Source organism: Halyomorpha halys, unplaced genomic scaffold (genome assembly GCF_000696795.3).
Source record: "Halyomorpha halys isolate HHAL.00 unplaced genomic scaffold, Hhal_1.1 Scaffold494.1, whole genome shotgun sequence".
NCBI lineage: Eukaryota > Metazoa > Arthropoda > Insecta > Hemiptera > Pentatomidae > Halyomorpha > Halyomorpha halys.
Genome location: NW_027110283.1, coordinates 1,100,504 through 1,120,037, shown reverse-complemented (window position 1 = coordinate 1,120,037; position 19,534 = coordinate 1,100,504). Strand labels below are relative to the sequence as shown.

Below are 19,534 nucleotides of genomic sequence, written 5' to 3'. Positions count from 1 at the left end.
AGGATTTTAATTATTAATATGAAATACATTAATATTAAAATATGGGAGTGGATAGCTTATTGTTAAGGCAATGTACTACTATCTTCAAGGACCCAATTTCAAATACGGTTGTGATAGCCGATAAGTCAGCCCTGTGGGTTCAGGAGCCTTCCGGGATCTACCCAGCTTCACAAAGTGGGTACCTATATTTGGATAAGAATGGTCAAGTATTTAAATTCTGATTAGTTCAATAGGCTTAGTTCAATATTTAAAAAATAAATTAGATTACTATAAAATACTCAAATTAAAAAAAGGTTTTTAACACTCTACCTTAACAGTACATAGCACATTATTTTGTTATAATCCTTGATAAAATAAACATGTAACATGTTCGTTTAAAAAATGTTATTTTATAAAATACTGATATATCTCATAAAATATAATACTTTAACTCACTGTTTGTTAATGAGCTCAAGATAAGGGCTTGACGGAGAAATCACCATAGCTAAATGTTCGGCCAAAAATTCTTCTTCACCTTTAGAGACAGAAAACTCACCATAATCATTTATGTTAAAACACTTCAGATGTAGGTAGCTATTAATATGTAATCTTAATAATAAGGCTAACAAAAAGTTTTTAAATATTCTACAATTTGTACCGTAATTATAAATATTTCAATGTAATTAATAGTTGCATGAAATATTGTCAAGGGCTTATTTATTTGGCAATATATAAACACCTCTTTATTACTAAACAAATATGTTATAGCTACTATGTTCTTCTAGGTATTTCTTTATTTTTTATTGTAATGAGCAAATTTCATTAACAGTTATTTTCAAAAATTACTAAAACTTCAAAATCACAATTCAATCATACCCCACTTAGCATACTTTTTTTTGAGCAAATTCACTATATACGTTTAATTTTTTTTTTTTATAGATATTTATAATTTGTATTTTTAGATATGAAAATCATATGTACCTCACTGTTATTTTTTATGAACATAGTTATAATTTCAAAATAAAATGCTATTTTCCAATTAACATAACATTGCTTTTTTTTAAAAAAGTGACACATCTACCAAAAAATATTTTGGTTTTATTTATAAATGGATATTTTCTATATTTTTCCAAGAATTTCTATCTCTACTGTGGTCCCTCTACAGTCTGTCCCTAGGCTAGTACAGCTGTCACAAAATAACCCCACTCTATAGCATTCTATAAACTGTGCCGAACAAAAAATCAAAATCAAAAATTTTTATCAGATGTGCCACTGTTAAAGCAAAGTAATAATAATAATAATCTTTATTTATTGCGGGATTGATCCTGAGAGTGAAATACAAAATAAAAATGAAATTATAAAACGTCATAAAATATAATAAATTTAAAAAGATAAAAATGAACAAAAATAATTTACAGAATATATAAAATAAGAATAGAATAAATAAAGTAAAATCATATGTCATATCATAAAACATAAGATGACAAACACTTCTGATAATAAGTAATAGAAAAAAAAATCAAATATAATTAAACTAAAACTAATAAATGGAAAGGTACAATTTCTGGAGGGGTAAAGCCACTTCAATTCTTCATAAAATCGGGTGACAGAGGCATCTCTGGGAACTCCAAAGATGACTCGTACAAAGCAATTAATTAACCGTTTTAATTTTGTTTCGAGATCCCCAGAGACACCCCAGTAAACCACGCAGCAATAATCAAAGTGGGGGAATATTAAGGAAGCAACCAGGGGCCTACAGGTTTCAAAAGGAAGTAGGTGACGGAGTAGTGATATAATCATAGTTATTTATCCATACCTTTGTGTTAATATCATGTTTATAACATATTTTGACATGAAAAATCTTTAAAAAGCCACAAAATAAAAAACATAAGCAATATTGAGGGTAAAAAATGAAGCAATCCTAAGGGATATTGGAGGGTAAAAATGAAATCAATGCTGAGTCTAGTTTCTTTTGTTTAACACAAATTAGCAGGAATCTTTTGTATTAAGTGGTTCTGTAAAATCATTTTCCTATACTGGCCTAAATTTACACTATCGACTTACCTATTGACAGTGAGCATCGATTAGTTGTGAGAAGCTCTTGCTTCATTAAGTACAACAAAATAGATTTGCGGTCTATATAGACATGCTCGCCTTTACGAATTTGGCTGACAATATCTTGTGTTACCATACGGTGTAGTTGTGCACTGTCTGACAGCTCATTGAGTTTATCATTATCTGTTGACTAAAAAAAATTGTTTAATTTTATTCAATTCACATATTTCCTGTAGTAAATATAAGTACAAGTTCAATATTTCCAGTTACCTTAAGTATTATATGTAGTGTTGAATCTTCTGGCATTCCCCAAGTAACTTCCCCCCGTTGCTCCATTAACTGGTCAACATTAGAGATAACTTTGTCCATTTTTGGAAATGTTAAAAATGCTACTAAGTTACCTGAATATGTGGTTACTAAAACAAGTACAACCAGCCACCAAGTACCGATTACCAGCCGACCACTGTTTGCTTCTGGCATTACGCCACCACCTGTTCAGTCAATATGTGATAAAAAAGCTGACTAAAAAATATATTTCAAAAATTATATTTAAAATAAAATAATAAATACCATAGTAAGTTTAAAGAATTTAACAGAAGAGTAATAAATAATATATGGTTACTCGTACAAGATAATGCATCCTCTCCTTAGACTCCCAAGGAGATTGAGATTCCTGGAAAGTTCACAGTACAAAGGATCTGTGTGGTTTCTGAGAGTTAAAGTAGATTTTAATGACCTTATTTTCTTAGTTGGGCTCAGACAGACAGATGCTTTGTCTTTTATTTAATATTGTATTATGTTAGCTGATCGAAAATTCTGTATAAAATTATCTGACATAAAACAATAATCATTCTGCCCCATCACTCATACCACTGATTTGGCCTGTTAAAGTTTATAAGTAAAACTATATAATCAAGAAAAATGTTCCGGATACAGTCAAAACAGAACTTTAAAAGAACAAAAATATTTATAAAGCACCAATGTTTCACCCCCCTTTGCTGGGCTTCATCCAGGCTTAAAACAAGATACAAAAACTAAAAATATTACAGTGTAAGAATACAAGATGACGAGACATTTAAAATAAACTATGGTAGGACTACAAAATGCAAAAAATATGTGAAAATTAAATAAAAATGAGTTTAGTGAATTAAAGAAAAAAGAAATAACAAATACTGATATAATAAGTATAAATAAAAAAGCATAAAATGAATCAATGGAGTAATATCAAATAGAATAATAGATACAAGAAAAAGAAAAAAAATATAGTAAAAACTGAAAGACAGAAAAATTAAAAAAATAAGGGAAGAGTAAATATATATAGGGACAAAACGGAAGTATAGAAGAAGGAAAATAAAAAACAAAGGAAAAGAAAAATGAAGGGAGGCAGAGGTGTGGGGAGATTTGACCTTAACAATGACAGAAAAAAAAACAAAAGATATTAAAAATATAAAATTATAGTAAAGTATTATAAGAACAGGAAATAAAAGTTGACATTAAATAATAATACACATAATACACATAAAAGTTAGTTAATTGAAAAAAATACAATACAATAATAAAATGATAAAACAAAACATAAATAAGAATAAGAATAAAAACTGTGACAGTCTTGGAACTTGCCGACAGAAGGGAAACTTCTGGAAACGAAATAATGTACTAAAATTTTATTAATAATGATATATGTCCCCTCTTATAGTTCATGGCATAAAATATGGTTGGGAGAACAGATACTGCAAGAGCTTTGCTGTCCTTCGATTACTTATATATGGCTACAGTGCAGGGATGCATGCATTGTAGGATTTTTTCTTTTTTAAAAAGTAAATGAACTAATAACTCTGAGATTCTTGTTATAAATGAAAAATTACTAATGGGAAAATATTGCATAATGGATAAAACAGTTATAGTTTTGAAATGATTTATTCTTTTAAATTTTTTTTAATCTCTGTATGGATATACCTTGCTGCAATAGAGCTCCATAGAGGTACCAGAAGCAGTTCATCATCTTCATGTAACCACCTTTCTCCCTTTGGCTGTAGTGCTCATAAAAGGGACTAACCCTGTGTACAAAATTCAATAATGGTGTCATTACCAATACTGCTGCAACAATGCACTGCCACGTCTACAAAAGAAAAATACGTTAGGATGTTATTTTATACTGCATGACTCTGCAAAATTTGATCGAGTTTACTAGATTGCCAACTAAATACTGCATTTTAGCTTAATAAAAAAAGTATGTCATTTTGTGAATTACTTATGGCAACTAGAAGAAAAATTTAATGATATACTCACATCGGAAGTAAATGGCTGGATGAAAAGAAGGGCTCTACTCAACTCTTTCGGTCTGGCAACTAAGAAAGCATAGTTTTCTGTTCTAATTGTCAAAGTGAAATTTAGGTATTTTTTCCTTTTTTCTGTTATCGTAAAGGCAGCAGCACCAATCAGCACCTAAAGTTATGAGTATTTGGTATACATTGGCTTTTCCATCTGTCATTAGGAAGTAATCATAAGAAAAACATTTATTTCAATTATCAGTTGAAACTATTATTACTAATTTTAAGGAAGAAAGTTTAAGAAGCTATTTATTTAGTTGGTAGATTATTTTATGCTTTTTTTATACTAATCAATGAGGTTAATTACCTCAGATATTTTCTTAATAATTTTTATTCGAATATATTAGAAGAGTAGCAAGAGTGTCGTAGGTCCGGTACAAGATAGATTTTGAAAATCTCATACTAGATGGAAGGTATTTTAATCAATGTACATAATAATAAACCTAAAGAAAGTGCTTAAGTGCTGGTGATCTTAAAGAAGCTCTGAATTTATATTGCACAGTTCAGTTGAGAATGTCTCCTTCTAAAAGAAAGTTAATTCATAAAGTAGATCATAATATAAATTAAAAATTATTATGAAACATATTGTATTTATAATTTTATTTTTAAAAAAAATTGAGCAAAAACAGATCAATAAATATTCAAACAAATGACATCCTATAAAACAAAAAAAAAAAATTAAGGTATGATTTTGTATTATTAATTTGCATGATAAATATGTAAATTTTTTATTAAATATAGTAGCATGTATTTTAAAAATTAATTCTAAAATTTATAAATAGAGATGGATACACCAATAGCAGCTCTTTTAATATGTGTGAATAAAAAATAATTAGGGGGGTAAGATAGGGTCATGCATATAATTAAATTAGCAATTTTACTATGGTCTAATATCACTAAAAACATTAATCAATAACTTTTTTCAATTTTTTTTTTTTATTGTTATGTATTATAGCAGAATAAATGTGAGTCCTTGAAAATTTTGTACCTTATGATAATATTAATATATTTTTGTTGATCTTTCTCCATCCATACAAACCTAAACCGAGATGCCCTTTTCTAGAAGTGTGATAATTATGCCCCTCTCCCAAGAAATTTCAATCTCCTCCTTAAATTTTTTTTTGTTTGAACAGGTATAAGTTTTTCAATGTTTTTTCTTTGTCCCCTAGCTTAAAGTCACCCAAATTGAAACTTCACAAAAATAGAATTCTGGGTATTCTACAATCTTATATTGTATCAAAACTAAACGGCTTAGAAGTTTAACATTGCTGTAATTTTGAGGATTAATTTAATACCTTTTTGTTTTGAATCAGGCGAACCACTTGTTCCCAAGCCAAGAACTCTGTACTCTGATCCAAAACGACATCTCCAACACTCTATAGTTAAAAAATATATAATATATGTTTTTAGAAATAATTAATTAAAGTAATACAGACTAAAAGTGCAGCCTAAGGATACCTAAGGATCACCACTTAAAAAAAACAAACATTATTATGACTAAGGTCCATCATATTTCATGTCATTTATAAAAGACATTTATTGTGGTATGCTAAAACTAAATAGTTCTGGTGCTTTGCACAAATATGTTATCTACCCTTACGAATCCTCCACTTTCTAGGAGTTGCTATCAAACTGATGTGATGCATTGAATAAAAGATTTTTAAAGTTTGCTTTAGTTTGCTACAGTGAATCAAAACTGGCCAATTCTTTTGAACATTCGTATCCATGCTTTATTTTGTAAAATCTATATGAAACAACCTGGTTCATCCTGTTCTCTAAACCTATTGTCTCCTGAGGGCAGGAGAAGTTCGAACAGTCCAACTAAACAATACCTAATTTGTTTGTCAAGCAATAAATCATTATTCAGTATTATATAAAATAATATTTTCTAAGTCAACTTATATCATTTATCAAACAATATAAAAACAGGTATGATTTCTGTTTATACAAAAGAATAAATAAAAAGTATTATGTAATTTTGAGAAAGGTCTGAACTCCTCCCCTGGCCCTTGCAACTGTTTTAGACAGGCATTTGATTTTTTTTTTATACTAACTACATGCAACTACTACGCATGCATAACCCGGGATTTTTTTTTTCAACTGTTTTAGATACCTAATTAACATAATACATATGAGAGAAAAAATGTAGTTTAGAAAATATTTTTTATGATATGCTAATTCTAAGGATAATTATTTCTTAATTCTGAGTTTATTTTTTAATTATTACATAGTGAATGATTAAAAATTGTTTAATTCTTTCTCATTATTTAATACTCTAAAACCTACAATTATTTCTGTATGTTCAATGAAAGGATACCCATCATAAATAAAAATACATGAAAGAAAACCATGAGAAAATAATTTTAAAAATTTTTTGATTAAAATAATAATATTGCAATATTATAATTTTACTTTCTAACCCTTTTATGTTTTTAAAATCTAAATAGAAGAAGAGTTCATCATACCTCATTAAATCTGTAAAATTTTGTCTGGTTAGCTGGTAATGAAGTATTTGACATTAATATTATCTCATATCTGAAAATGAAGAAAAGCACAGTGGTTAACTGATTTGTTTTGTTTTTTTCTATTAGGCTCCATATGAAAATAAAAACAGAACTATGTCATAAATCATAAATTGTATAAATCATAGGTCATAAATTGTGAATTCCTTGAAAGCCATGATATCCGAAAATATCAGGACTTAATTTACATTTTATTGTATACTTTTGATATATATTTAATATCAAATTCTCTTTTAATTTCTTTCTAATTAATTTTGATACATATGGTAATTTACTTTTGATGTCCAAATAATAAGAATCTTTGGAAAATCAGCTATACCACTACATTAATTAATTTGAAAGAGTACAGTAGTCGCTCATTAACATGAACTCATTAGAGGACATAATTCTACAATTTATGTTTAACATGTTTCATCCTTTACTAGATATTTATTTCTATGAATTCATCTTTTAAACAATGGATCTCATTATTATTGCATACGCACAAGAGAGGGAATTAAAAAATATATATATTCATTGGAATATAATTTATAGTTTAATGAACATTGAAGTTGAATACAAAATGAAATTATATATAATATGGTCCTTCATTTCTATATAATATGTTTTTATAACAAATAATTAAAAATTTATCTAACAATAAAGAGACAAAATAAACATTCAATTTTCAATCACTGATAATTTCAAAAAATCAGTTATAGTGGTCTGACTAGTGGTACTAATAGGTGTTTGAGACAATTTTTCCTTCTTGTTGAAAGGATCATCAAAATATAGAACTCTAGAGGTCTTTGAAAATGCCATTCTAATTTGGTTTTTAGATCATTATATCTCTGGCAAAGTATTTCCTTTAAATATTTTGCAGCACTGTTTTTGAGAGAGCAAAGATATTTTTTCATATTATCTGATGTTTTACATTAACCTATTTTTTCATGTCTAAATAGGGATCACTGTATATTTAAAAAAAAAAATACTATAACTAATAATAGTATAACTGTTAGCAATATTTATAAACATTACGTGAAATTAAGACTTTTGGCAAGATGATCTACTACTTCAAATATTACCCCTTTCACTTGAGATGGTTTACCATTTTGATCATATTTCACTATTTGCCAAGGTGGATTCTGAAAAGAAAGTAATTTAAAAATAAAAACAAAAGGAATTTTTTTCTTATTAAATTTAAATAAACTAGATTGATCTTAACTAATATCTAATAGAAATACGTCAATGTATCTTTTTTTCAGTCCCTGTCATGTCCCATAATCTGTTCCTTAACTCACACTTCAATCGTTTCCCAGCATCAAATTTAAAATGGAAAATCCTTTAAATTGATAAGTAATATTTCATTCATGTTTGTGATGGTATAAATAATAAATAATAGGAAACATTCATTTTTTCCTTGTTTTTTATTTTAGCACTAAAAATTTAGTGACAGAAAGTAATGAAAATCTAATCAGGTTAATCAAAATAAATCATATTAGCAAATGTATTAATTCAATTCAAATGTTGATAGGAATGAATGTGCAAAAATGGTCCATATATAAGTATCATTTACATGGTCAATATTTAATTTCAACAATATTTATATATTGATCGTCCTAGGATTATATTGTAATAAATATACCATATTCAATAATATTGACCAGGAAGAGGGGGGGGGAGAGGCTTAAAGGAATCAAGTCCTTATTCTTAAGAATTTAATAGAAAACTGAATTATCATTAATAATATTCTTACATGAAAAGTAAACAGTGGTATTATTTTTCTTCTAAAGCCATGCGCCACATTTGGAAATATTTGATCAACCAGAACTGGACCAGAGCGAGGGGACCAATCTCCTGATTCTAAAAGTTCCTTTTTTTCTAAAAAGTCTGAGCCCCAAGTCTCTGAAGAAATAATTCTCCACCAGGTACAATTATCACACCAGCTGATATCCTTTTGCCTTGCCTATAATTGAGTTCTTCAAATGTATAATAACATAATGTCTCTGACTGGGAAGCATGAAAATATGAGTTCAGTCCCAGGATTCCTGAGATTGTTTTCTAGAAATAGTCAAGATTATAATAAAATATTTTAGTCTTCTGTTTATATTTGAAAATATATGGAAGATTAAATGTCAATAGTGCTAGTTATCATTTTAATTACACATTAAAGTAAAACAGTTATTAGTTTGAAGATGTTTTTTACCGTTTAACCATCATTAAATCTCATGTTTTTATTTTCCTTAATAATAATTAAGTCTTAATAATTTTCATCTTATTAGTTTACGGACCATGTTTATTCAAAATGACTGGTCTTTTGAAAAAATATGATAAAAAAAAAATTATGTATTTGGATCCCCTCCCTTATCTGCAAGGTTTTTCCTCACGATATCATAATATCAATTTTTATTTCACTGCAGGTGAAAATGAAATTGATATATTAGTTCATTTTTTTAACTGCCAAAACAGTATCAATTTCATAGTGACTAAATCTCAGAGCAGAAAAATAAAATGACAGAAAACTGGCTATTAACATTGTTATTTAACAATTATTAAAACAGTATTGATAATTAAACATATTTTTCAGAAACTTGATGATAGAAAAGTGTAAAGTTTTTTATTCATTTTGATATAAACTGTTTTCGTAGTCAAATATAACAATAGGGATAAATCAATTTATTCATACCAAATAATATGATTTGACATTAAAAATAAAAGATATATTATTTTTTGCCCAAGACATTTGGGTATTTTCTAATTTTACAACCAAACTGTTGTTGGTTTGATTGTAATTAATAACTTTACACTGAAATTTTATAATCAATTATTCTTTATCTCACTTTTTTGATCAATGCGACTCGATCTCATAATATGCTAAAAAGAAAGATGGTCGAAGAATAACTCAAATAGTAATTAAACTATTTATCATGAGCTCACGTTTCGCCTCATGTTGCGGGGCTTCATTAGAGTTAAAAAAAGATAAAACACTTAAATGATGTAAACATAAATAAACAAAGTAAATTATAAAAAAAAAAGTACAGTGAAACGTAAATTTAAATAAGGAAATTAAAAGGTTCTAGACAATTAATGAAAATGGAAATAACAACAGATTTAAAAAAAAAAAAAAAAAAAGGAATATAAAATACTAATAGTATAATAAATATAATATATAGGAAGATGGTCAGGGTTGCGGTCAAAGGAGAAACAAAAATAGTTTACAACTATTATATTTTGTTTCTCCTTTGACAGCAACCCTGACCATCTTCCTATATATCAATTTTTACGGTAAACTATATATACATATATAAATAAATATAATAGTATAATTAGTATTGGAGTTTTTCTTTGACCTCACCCAGACCCTTCCTTTTTTATTTTTAAAAATCTTAAAGTAAACATATTATGATGTCTAGTCGCTTTGCTATCTGAGACTTTATTGGCTACCATTTAACACTTAGTCTCTTCCCCCTCCCCCCTGATAAAATCCATTAACTTGTAACATATTAATATGGTTGAACAGCAATTATTACTTTATTATGATTCCCCTATTAATATTTGTAAAATGAGAAAGGTAGAGATATCTATGACAGCAGTTCTATCAGTATATGGGACACTTAAATATAATAAAAGCACAAAATATATTATGCTACATTCCTCAAATTTATTTCTAGGAACATATTTTTTTAAGGAACTGTTTTGGGCTCCCACTTGCCTGGATTTGTTCCTGGATTTCATTACCTTTATAAAATTGATGATCGAGTTCCGTCTCTGGGATTTTGTGGGTCGGATTAAATCCCATTCCTCTTCTGAAACCTGTTCTGATAACAGCTTTTCCTCCCTCATTGATCTATCCAATGAAACGATGAGGTGATCCAATAACTCATTGGCTTGACAATATAAACTGTACTGTTTGTGGTGAAGAAAAATTAAATTAAATAATCTTAAACATTCATCAAATTGCTATCATAAAAATAATATTAAACTGCAAATAATTAAGTAAGTAGCTTCTGAAAAATAATTAAATAAAAAATAAACTTTGTATTTATGAAACAATATTCATTAATTTCTTACATTACAAGAATAATTTATGTTAGTGAAATTATATAGAAATGCAACATTTTCTCCTTCTTCTAATAGGTGAATATAGTTTTTGACATTGTTTGCCTTAGAATCATCACTTCTTAATCTTACAAATAACCAGCGATTTCGGGGACTCATTAAACCAATTAGTTTAGCCTGAAAAAATTAAATAATTTTTTATTATATAGAAAATATTAATTTATTTCATTATATAAATGAAGCGTCAATTTATGAGAAAAAATTAATTAAACAAGAATAAATGTAGTTAATTAAAAAATTAATTCATTTCATCAAATTGAAATTTATCATTATTTTAAATTTTCTCTAACTAAATGCTAAACAAAGTAAATTACAAAATTAATTAATTTGTAACTTACAATTTCTAGTATTGTAGGAACTAATTCAAAGTTAACAACAACAAGGTAGTTGAAAAACATTTCTGTTCGAGGTATAAGTTGCATTACATTGAGGACTTCTTTTTTTCTGTAACATAATAATATCAAGAAAAAAACTCTACAAATTACAATAGCTTAATAAAATAAAATATGCTGGATTTTGAAAATATTGAAATAAATATGACTTTGTTTTCATTTCATTGAATATTTACCCATAAATCGTGATAATTATATAAACATTATTATTGGAGGGATCTTCTAATGACTAGTTATTGCTTCAACTCTATCAGATCTTTTATGAGTAATCTTAAGAGGTTCTTTTCCATAGCTATCCATCTTAGTGTTATCCACTGCTATCGAATCTTACTTTTCTCAATTTATTACTATTAGGAAATCTAGGAGACTTATTAATACATATCTTACAGCTGTTAGTTTGTAAGAAACTTTCATGATCATTACTGATACCAGAGGTGATAGATTACTATTTTTAGCTTTATGATTTTGACTTCCATTCCATAAACTGTGAGGTACACACAAATTAAAAATAAATAATGAAATTGCAAAATTCTGAATTGAAGTGGATATCAATTATTATATAATAAAATAAACATATAAATAACCTTATTACACTTTACATAACTAAAAATATTAAACTAAAGATAAAACACAAAATAATAAAATTAAAATTCACCACAAATTAAAATAAACTAATAAAATCCGAAAAAGTAAAATTAGGTTTAGTGCGTTTTTTATACCAAATTGTATAGTAATAACAACATAAATTTAAGAAATATCATAAATAACAAAAATTATAAAAACATAGTTATTATAAATTATAAAAAAATTATATTTTTTTTTTCTCTCTGAAATGTTCTTAATTTGAAATCTATTTAGTATATCTTTTTACATATAATTTATATAATAAGAAATTTGCTATAACAAATTTAAAATAATATAAACTGATAATAAATGGACAAATTTTAAATAAATTTACAAATTATGATAAGACCAGGTATGCCTTACAATTATAACAATATGAATATTACCAGAATTTATCAGATTAAGCAGGTGGAATCTCATTATAAATGAGACTCCTAAATACAGATGGTGAATTTCCACCAGAAAACTCTAAATTCCATAAATTATAATTCAAATATACTAGGAGAATTAATAACTTTGTGCCTATAATTTGAATAGAAATCGGGTCTGTAACAGATATATTTATGCAACTTTTATATTTTATCATCATCTAGTAGCTTAACTACTCATCTCTGAGTTGAGGCTTGATTAATCAAATTAACTTTTACTAACTGTTCTGACCCAATGCTAAATTTCTTCAGCTTTTCACTTTGAGATGGGTATAATATTCTTTACAATTTACAATATCACTTTATAATTATTTTTTTAAAAATCATATATGAAATATAATTCAGATTTGTAACTTCATATTCACTTATAATAAATATAGCCTACCTAAAACTTGTAGAGACTTTATTTAAACTGTTTTTAAAATGTTAAAGATATTTATAATAGAACAAATTAAAAATCATAGGAACCTTATCAATTTATTAACAGTCCCATTAATTCTATACAATGAAACTGAAGCAGACTTTCTAGTCAGCGGGATGGACTTCGTTTGAGCTTCCAAGATGTTGTCTATTAATTTAGAATCTAAAAAAAAAAAAAACATTCATACTTTAATGATGTGAATTTTCAGAGAATTACTAGTTATTTAGAAACTTGAAGAAACAGGAAAAATCTTCATCACAACATAAAATAGAATTAAATAGTATTTAAATTCAATTTCTTTAATAAGAAGTTTCAATGTATGGGAAAATATATCATATATGGAAGGGGAAAAAAATAAGTATTAGAAATGAAGCATTATAAAAATTGGTCTGAGCAGGGTCATCAATGCAATAATATCATCATCACTTCAAATTAAAGATTTGAATGTCAAATTGAAATTTCTTTCAATACACATATGAAAACACTTTCTTGGGTTGAATTTAAAATAAAACTTCTTTTTAAAACAATTTCTTTAAAAAAATGAAATATAATCAAAATAGTGCTATAGAGAAAAAATATTTTCACCTATACTGTCATCAAAGATTAGGTTTACAGCTTCCCATGCAAGAAAATCCTCTGTTCGTAGATCTATAAGGATCTGTGAAAACTCGAGACTGGGTTCATAGAGAGGAATAGTGATACCAAAGTCTTTTGGCAGCCTTGGACAATTGGGTTCTATTTAAAAATTATGTTTAAATTGAATATTAAAACAATATAATTTCTCATATTTATCTTTATTATTATTATTGTTTTACCAGTAATTGCAATAAATAATATTGATGTTTCCTGCTGTTCAAAGAACAAATCCCATATATCTTCACAATGAATTACACTAAAAACAGCTGTAATATCTGAAAATTTATTAAATATGGATTACAAAAAAACCATGCAAATTAAATTATCCAATTTTATCATGTTGAAATATGGTTACTTACCATCTTTGATTCTGTAGTTCAAATTGTTAGTGTAAGTTATTAGTAATGATTCTCCTTTTAGATATTTATTAGCTATACTTGATACCATATGTCTTATATTATTATTCAATCCTTTATATTGTGGATGTAAGAAGTTAGGATCAATTATTACCACTATAACAAAAAAAATAAAATTGTTCTCTATTAAACTATAATAGAAGTAGACTACTTTTTATACTTTCAATTTACGTACATAAGTTATCTGTTGTTTTTCTGTCTGATGGAGTGTAGTAATATTCATAGGCAACTATACTAATAAACAAATGTTGTAATAAAATGAATTTCACCATTTAATTTCAATGGTAAGACGAGTAGGAATACTAGCTGGTTTTTTTCTGGATAGAGAGTGACTAATCAGAGAAAATGGAATAAAAGTGACTTTCACTATGACAAGTTTTAAAAATGTATATCCAATCAAAAACATCATCGACTCTAAGACAAATCGTTCAAAACAGATGTAACATGCAGCCCCAAAAGATCATGTATAAAGAATTCATGATCCCTATATGTTACTAGGTCTACAGGGCCAAAGTGGGTCAAGTTGAGCTTCAAGAAAAGAAAAGACTTTTATGATAATTTACTTATTACATATCAATTATTGTAAATATTATATATATAATTCAATTCTTGTTAATTATTATATGAGACTTTTTTCTTACTTTCTTTTAAAGTAAGATCTAATTTAAGAATTTAAAAACATCCCCTTTTTAGATTTTATACAAAGGACATATAAAATGTAAAATAAATAATTTTAATTTTAATTTCAACACTGCATTTGATCTAAATAGATTTATATTAATATTATATTTTTAATTATTCAACGTCTTTCAGCCACAACAATGAACATTTTTTTAACTTTTTTAATACTCAGATAAAAATATTCTGCCAGCCAATGTATTTTTTACCACTTTATGATTAAACAAACAATAATAAAAAATGGGTAAAATAGTTATTCCAGACTTACCAGTTATTAAGTCCAATTCCAGAGTTATCAGTTATTAAGGCCGAAAATTTTTTGATTATTACTTAGTTTCTATATTATCACTTTTTTTTCTCTCTCGCTTATAAAATATTTGATAAAGTATAATCGCTTATACACTTGACAAAGAATCTTCATCATTAAGACTTTGAAATTCCATTAGGATCTATGAGATCCCTAATGATTAATGAATCGGGAAAATAAGAAATTTAACACGGTTACCTATAATAACTATTGTTTTGTTAGTTAATATTAAAAAAACTGTATCTTCCCATCATCAACACAACTCTGGAGCATTAGTACGTCTAAATATTTCTTATGCTGAGGTCCCATGGTTAAGGTGTTTGTAATAGAAAAGCGATAGTGATAGCTATCGCAGCCAATAACATCGTGTAAGCTGACACTTGCTATCATACTGTCAGGACTTGCTTGATAGGTGGTAGTACTATAAACTATCTGCGCGTAGGTGACAAACTTACATGACAGATATCTGTTGCATGGAACCTAAACTTAAGTAACACAATAGAGTAAATGGATGGCATCTGTTTACATGCTCTAAGAAATGAGAGTGAAGAGTACCGACTAGTTGCAAGCTGAGGGAAATCAGTCCTTGGATCTTGTAGGAAAGAAAATTGGAAGGATATCAAGCAATAACAACACCTAAACTACTTGGCAGCTGTAGAGTAGATTGTGCCAATTTCTCAACATATTTTTTTTTTTTCAAAACCCCTAAAGGATGGAAATTATAAGATTAATAAAATACATAGATGATACAAATGATCTTCTATGCTTGTTACTTTTTCTGGCACAGCTTCATTCTATGGAAGTTTTGAGAGAGGAATAAGTCCAAAATTGAATGGGTTGTAGCAATTTTAAAAATATGTTTTAAGGTTGGGGCATACTTAAAGCTCTCATTTTCAACATAATTTCAGTCTAATTCATCTATATCAAATATTGAGTGGAAAGGCATCTTACAAATCTATTTTTTAATTTTGTTCCGAACATTTCAGTTTATAAATGTATTGATAATATGTGCTATTTATTATTTTTTTTATATTTGTTTAATTAAATTACAATACTATATATTTTATCTTGACAATGCTGAGAAATTACAATCTTTCCTGACTTCCTCCAGGAGAGCAACCCCATAAGAGTAGTTTCTTTTTCTTCTCATGGTTTTTGCTGGAGTGCACACCTGTTGATGTCACAAATGTTGTCATAAAACCAATAAGTTTTGCTTTATTTATACAGTCAATGATTCAGTGCCATCTTTGGGCCTAGGTGTTATTAATATATAAGTAACTAAGCAACTGATGAAACATACTTGACTATGTGCAAAAATGATAATAGAAAAATGGTTATCGAAAACCTACTTAAGCTGCCTAACTGTAAATTAGCACTCCTAGATAGTTACTGTGGTGAAAGATTGTGTAGGCTCTGATGGTAGAAGTTGAATACCAATACTGTGGAAAAGGAGGGAGTTGTTATTCCTCTTAGACCTATTCTTGTCTCTATATAGTGTATGGAGGTCAGTAGCATAGTATGAATAACACAAATAGTAATGTATAATTTTCAAGTTGTATGCTTGCCAGCAGGAATGACATCCTTTTTTCCTACCTGGCCATTTCTTGCATACTGGGTGTTTATTTGACAGGTAAATTTCAACTGGCCCATAACGGATTTGAACAGGGTTCGATTCTGACCAAAGTTTGCTCAGGATACTGTTATTGTATAGAATTCAGGATACTCTGGCCTCATACTGATATCGTTTGTGTGAAATGCATAACTACTATACCAAGCAAGATCTAGCTGTGAAAACTTCAAAACTCATTTATACATTATAATACAAGTTAGTTCCAACCTCCACTAAAAAGGATCGGTTGTGAGAGTTGTTTATTCTCATTGAGGGATCTTAACCAGTGGAAGTCGATAACTATGGTCTAATTTGAGTAGGAATCATGAATGGGCCGCTGGTAGCGGAAGGAGTTAAGGGGTCTACCTTAGCGACATCGTTACAGCAGCGGTGCTGTTGCCTAAATTGGCTTTGAAACGGAAACCGAATGTCAATGTGACACTGAAGAGCAAATCAATCGTATAGTTATGAATATTTATTTTTGACGATTCCGTATTCCCTTGTTTCCATTCCGATTCCAAATGTTTACTAGCACCCAAGCTCCCATGATCAGTAATTTTAAACTGCACCGTTTTACGGGAACCGTCGTTATAACTCTGGGATATCTTACAAATACAATCGCCTTGGTACAGATTATCGCAAGAGGGGGGGGGAATTTACAGGAAGAAAATCTCCTTAGATTCTTCGATGGTTACGAGTTTGAATTCTCTCTGCTTAAAATCTGAATCATCAGCAACATAGTCGTTTAACACAGTGTCATTCTATATACGATAACCAAAGGATTCTTCGCTGACTCAATGAAATGATTCCAATATCTTTGCTTCTGTGAGCGGACAACATTTCGATAAACGCCTGTGTCTTGTCAAGGGGTTCTTTGATATATCCATGTAGATAACATGCTTAAAATTCCAGAAAGAATACAAATGCTCAAAGAAGGTAGATGCAAATACAGAGCCTAGTAGGAAGCCAAAGTTAATTCATAGAAAGGTTAACGATAATAAATGGGACAGCCATGATGGTGCTCAATATTCCACTTAAACGATACACTTTGGAAATTCTACATAAACTTACTATTGTAATCATGAATATTTCGATGTATTTTTGTTTTTTAATAAAAATTTCAGAATATTTTTCCTCCTTTTGAATTATCACGTGGGTGAATTACAAAATTATATTTCACCAGATAGCGGGATAATCCTAAATATGGACGGAACAAGAAATTTATTATTCAATTTTCATGATTAATTTATTTGTAAAATTCAGCGTTAGCAAATAAAATCTTGGCAGAGATTAGAGCTTCTAACACATATTTAATTTTCCAATATAAAATAATTTTATGAGGACCAAATAAATAAAACTTTAATCCATCGATAAACGTGATATTAGGTCATTTTTTAGATAAATTATTTGAATTTATGACAAAACTGTTGATATGCTACTCCTAAGTTCAAACACTACCATCTTGGAATAAGTTTACTTTCGTATTATGAACACCGGCCTAGCTAAAAGAGATTTTTCAAGGTCTGTTTTTTGCCCTAAAAATATTATATCATCTTGGCATTCACGTTAACTTATTGTTTGTCTTATTTGCTTGGCAACATTGTTAGTTCTGAAGTTCGTAAAATGTGGCTTGTGTTTAGTTATTAACATGGCGGACAAAGTTTTAAAAGTAAGTTGTTTATCTTAAATTTAATACTTAATTAACAATAAAGTTTTGTAACCGTAGTAGGAATACTTAAAGTAATTGTTTTCAGAGTGTTAAAGTTTTGATTATAACCTTTAATGTTTATCACGATAATTTTTCCGGCGTTTTAGTGTTTACACAGTGCATTTTATTTTTTTGTAGCACATACCAGAGCAGAAGCTCAAAGCTTTTTCCATTGGAACAATGGGAAAAAGACAGCCATCTAAGAAGGAAATTGAAGAACAGAAGAAAAAGGAACAAGAAAAAGCTGCTGCCCAAGTATGTAATCCTCATATTTCTTTATGGTATTTTTCCATTTTTCATTGCTAATATAATTTCGTTTTAAGGCTTTTGAAGAATTTGTTGCAACATTCCAAGAGCCAGCAAACAAAACAAGTAAAGTCTGGGTGAAAGCGGGAACTTATGACGCTGGAAAAAGACGTAAGTCCTCCTCTCCCAAAAGTCCCTACCATCTCTCATTTTTGGTGTTATTTTTATGTAGTTTAAAAAAGTCAATATTAACTAATCGAGCATGTGAACAGAGGAAGATACTAAAGAGAAGGGTAAATTGTACAAACCTCAATCAAGGCTTGATGTCCCCACTGAAAAAAATTCGGCAGAAAAAGCGCAGGAGTATGCAAGGTTACTGGGTGAGCGAATGAAACCTGAAAGGCCTGGAAAGAAGAAGGAAAAAGAGAAAAAGAAGAGTAATTTAGAGTTGTTTAAAGAAGAGCTTAAAATGTAAGTAATATTTTATATGGGCAGGTAATCTTATATTTATCTATTTGTTTAAATTTCGGTGTTATATCAGCCATTATATTAAATAACTTTTCCTTATCAGGATTCAGGAAGAAAGAGAAGAGCGGCATAAATATAAAGGTGTTGTTAAAACAGCAGCTCTCATTGACCCGGAAGTTATCAAAGCTAGTAAGTTTATTTTTATTTCAATTTTTCTGTTTTACTCCGCATTTCATTAATTTGTATTACAAAATCATAAAATCTTGGTTAAAATTTTAGTTGGAGTTATATTTCTAATATTTTAACTAGTATTTTGATGACTATGATGCGAATTTAGTACCAGATTGATGTATTTATGAATATGTACATGTGTTCTTACCAATAAAGTAAATATGGACATATCACTTAAATAGATGCTGTTTATTATCTTATCAAATACTTTTTGGTCTTCAAAAATTTGCCTTTATACTTTACTCATTCAAGAGATAACTAAACTACTATTACTTGGAGAAGTTTGTCGGGGGGGTGCAGTCAGCAAAGAACAACATAAATAAACAAAACCATATTTATTTATTTTATGCCGACGTTTCGACCTGCGTTTCAGGTCTTCATCAGGG

The 19,534-nt window shown here is 28.3% G+C and overlaps 2 protein-coding genes across 2 annotated transcripts in view; one reads left to right on the top strand and one right to left on the bottom strand.

Moving 5' to 3' along the window:
• Ir93a (Ionotropic receptor 93a) overlaps window positions 1-14,350 on the bottom strand; it is a 16,524-nt gene extending 2,174 nt beyond the window's left edge. Inside the window, exons 1-17 of the mRNA XM_024358655.2 lie at window positions 14,077-14,350; window positions 13,845-13,997; window positions 13,665-13,760; window positions 13,435-13,584; window positions 12,897-13,011; window positions 11,323-11,428; window positions 10,937-11,101; window positions 10,604-10,771; window positions 8,622-8,831; window positions 7,904-8,010; window positions 6,830-6,899; window positions 5,660-5,740; window positions 4,324-4,479; window positions 3,991-4,153; window positions 2,305-2,525; window positions 2,044-2,224; window positions 436-514 (exon numbers count right to left, since the gene is read on the bottom strand). Coding sequence (XP_024214423.1) covers window positions 436-514; window positions 2,044-2,224; window positions 2,305-2,525; window positions 3,991-4,153; window positions 4,324-4,479; window positions 5,660-5,740; window positions 6,830-6,899; window positions 7,904-8,010; window positions 8,622-8,831; window positions 10,604-10,771; window positions 10,937-11,101; window positions 11,323-11,428; window positions 12,897-13,011; window positions 13,435-13,584; window positions 13,665-13,760; window positions 13,845-13,997; window positions 14,077-14,173 — 2,318 coding nt within the window. The 5' untranslated portion in view covers window positions 14,174-14,350. The remainder of the gene's footprint in view (window positions 1-435; window positions 515-2,043; window positions 2,225-2,304; window positions 2,526-3,990; window positions 4,154-4,323; window positions 4,480-5,659; window positions 5,741-6,829; window positions 6,900-7,903; window positions 8,011-8,621; window positions 8,832-10,603; window positions 10,772-10,936; window positions 11,102-11,322; window positions 11,429-12,896; window positions 13,012-13,434; window positions 13,585-13,664; window positions 13,761-13,844; window positions 13,998-14,076) is intronic.
• Window positions 14,351-17,931: 3,581 nt separating this feature from the next.
• Window positions 17,932-19,534, top strand: part of LOC106683556 (U2 snRNP-associated SURP motif-containing protein) — a gene marked incomplete in the record, with an annotated part of 25,984 nt that continues 24,381 nt past the window's right edge. Inside the window, 5 exon segments of the mRNA XM_067048439.1 lie at window positions 17,932-18,164; window positions 18,342-18,458; window positions 18,527-18,620; window positions 18,722-18,920; window positions 19,021-19,106. Coding sequence (XP_066904540.1) covers window positions 18,144-18,164; window positions 18,342-18,458; window positions 18,527-18,620; window positions 18,722-18,920; window positions 19,021-19,106 — 517 coding nt within the window.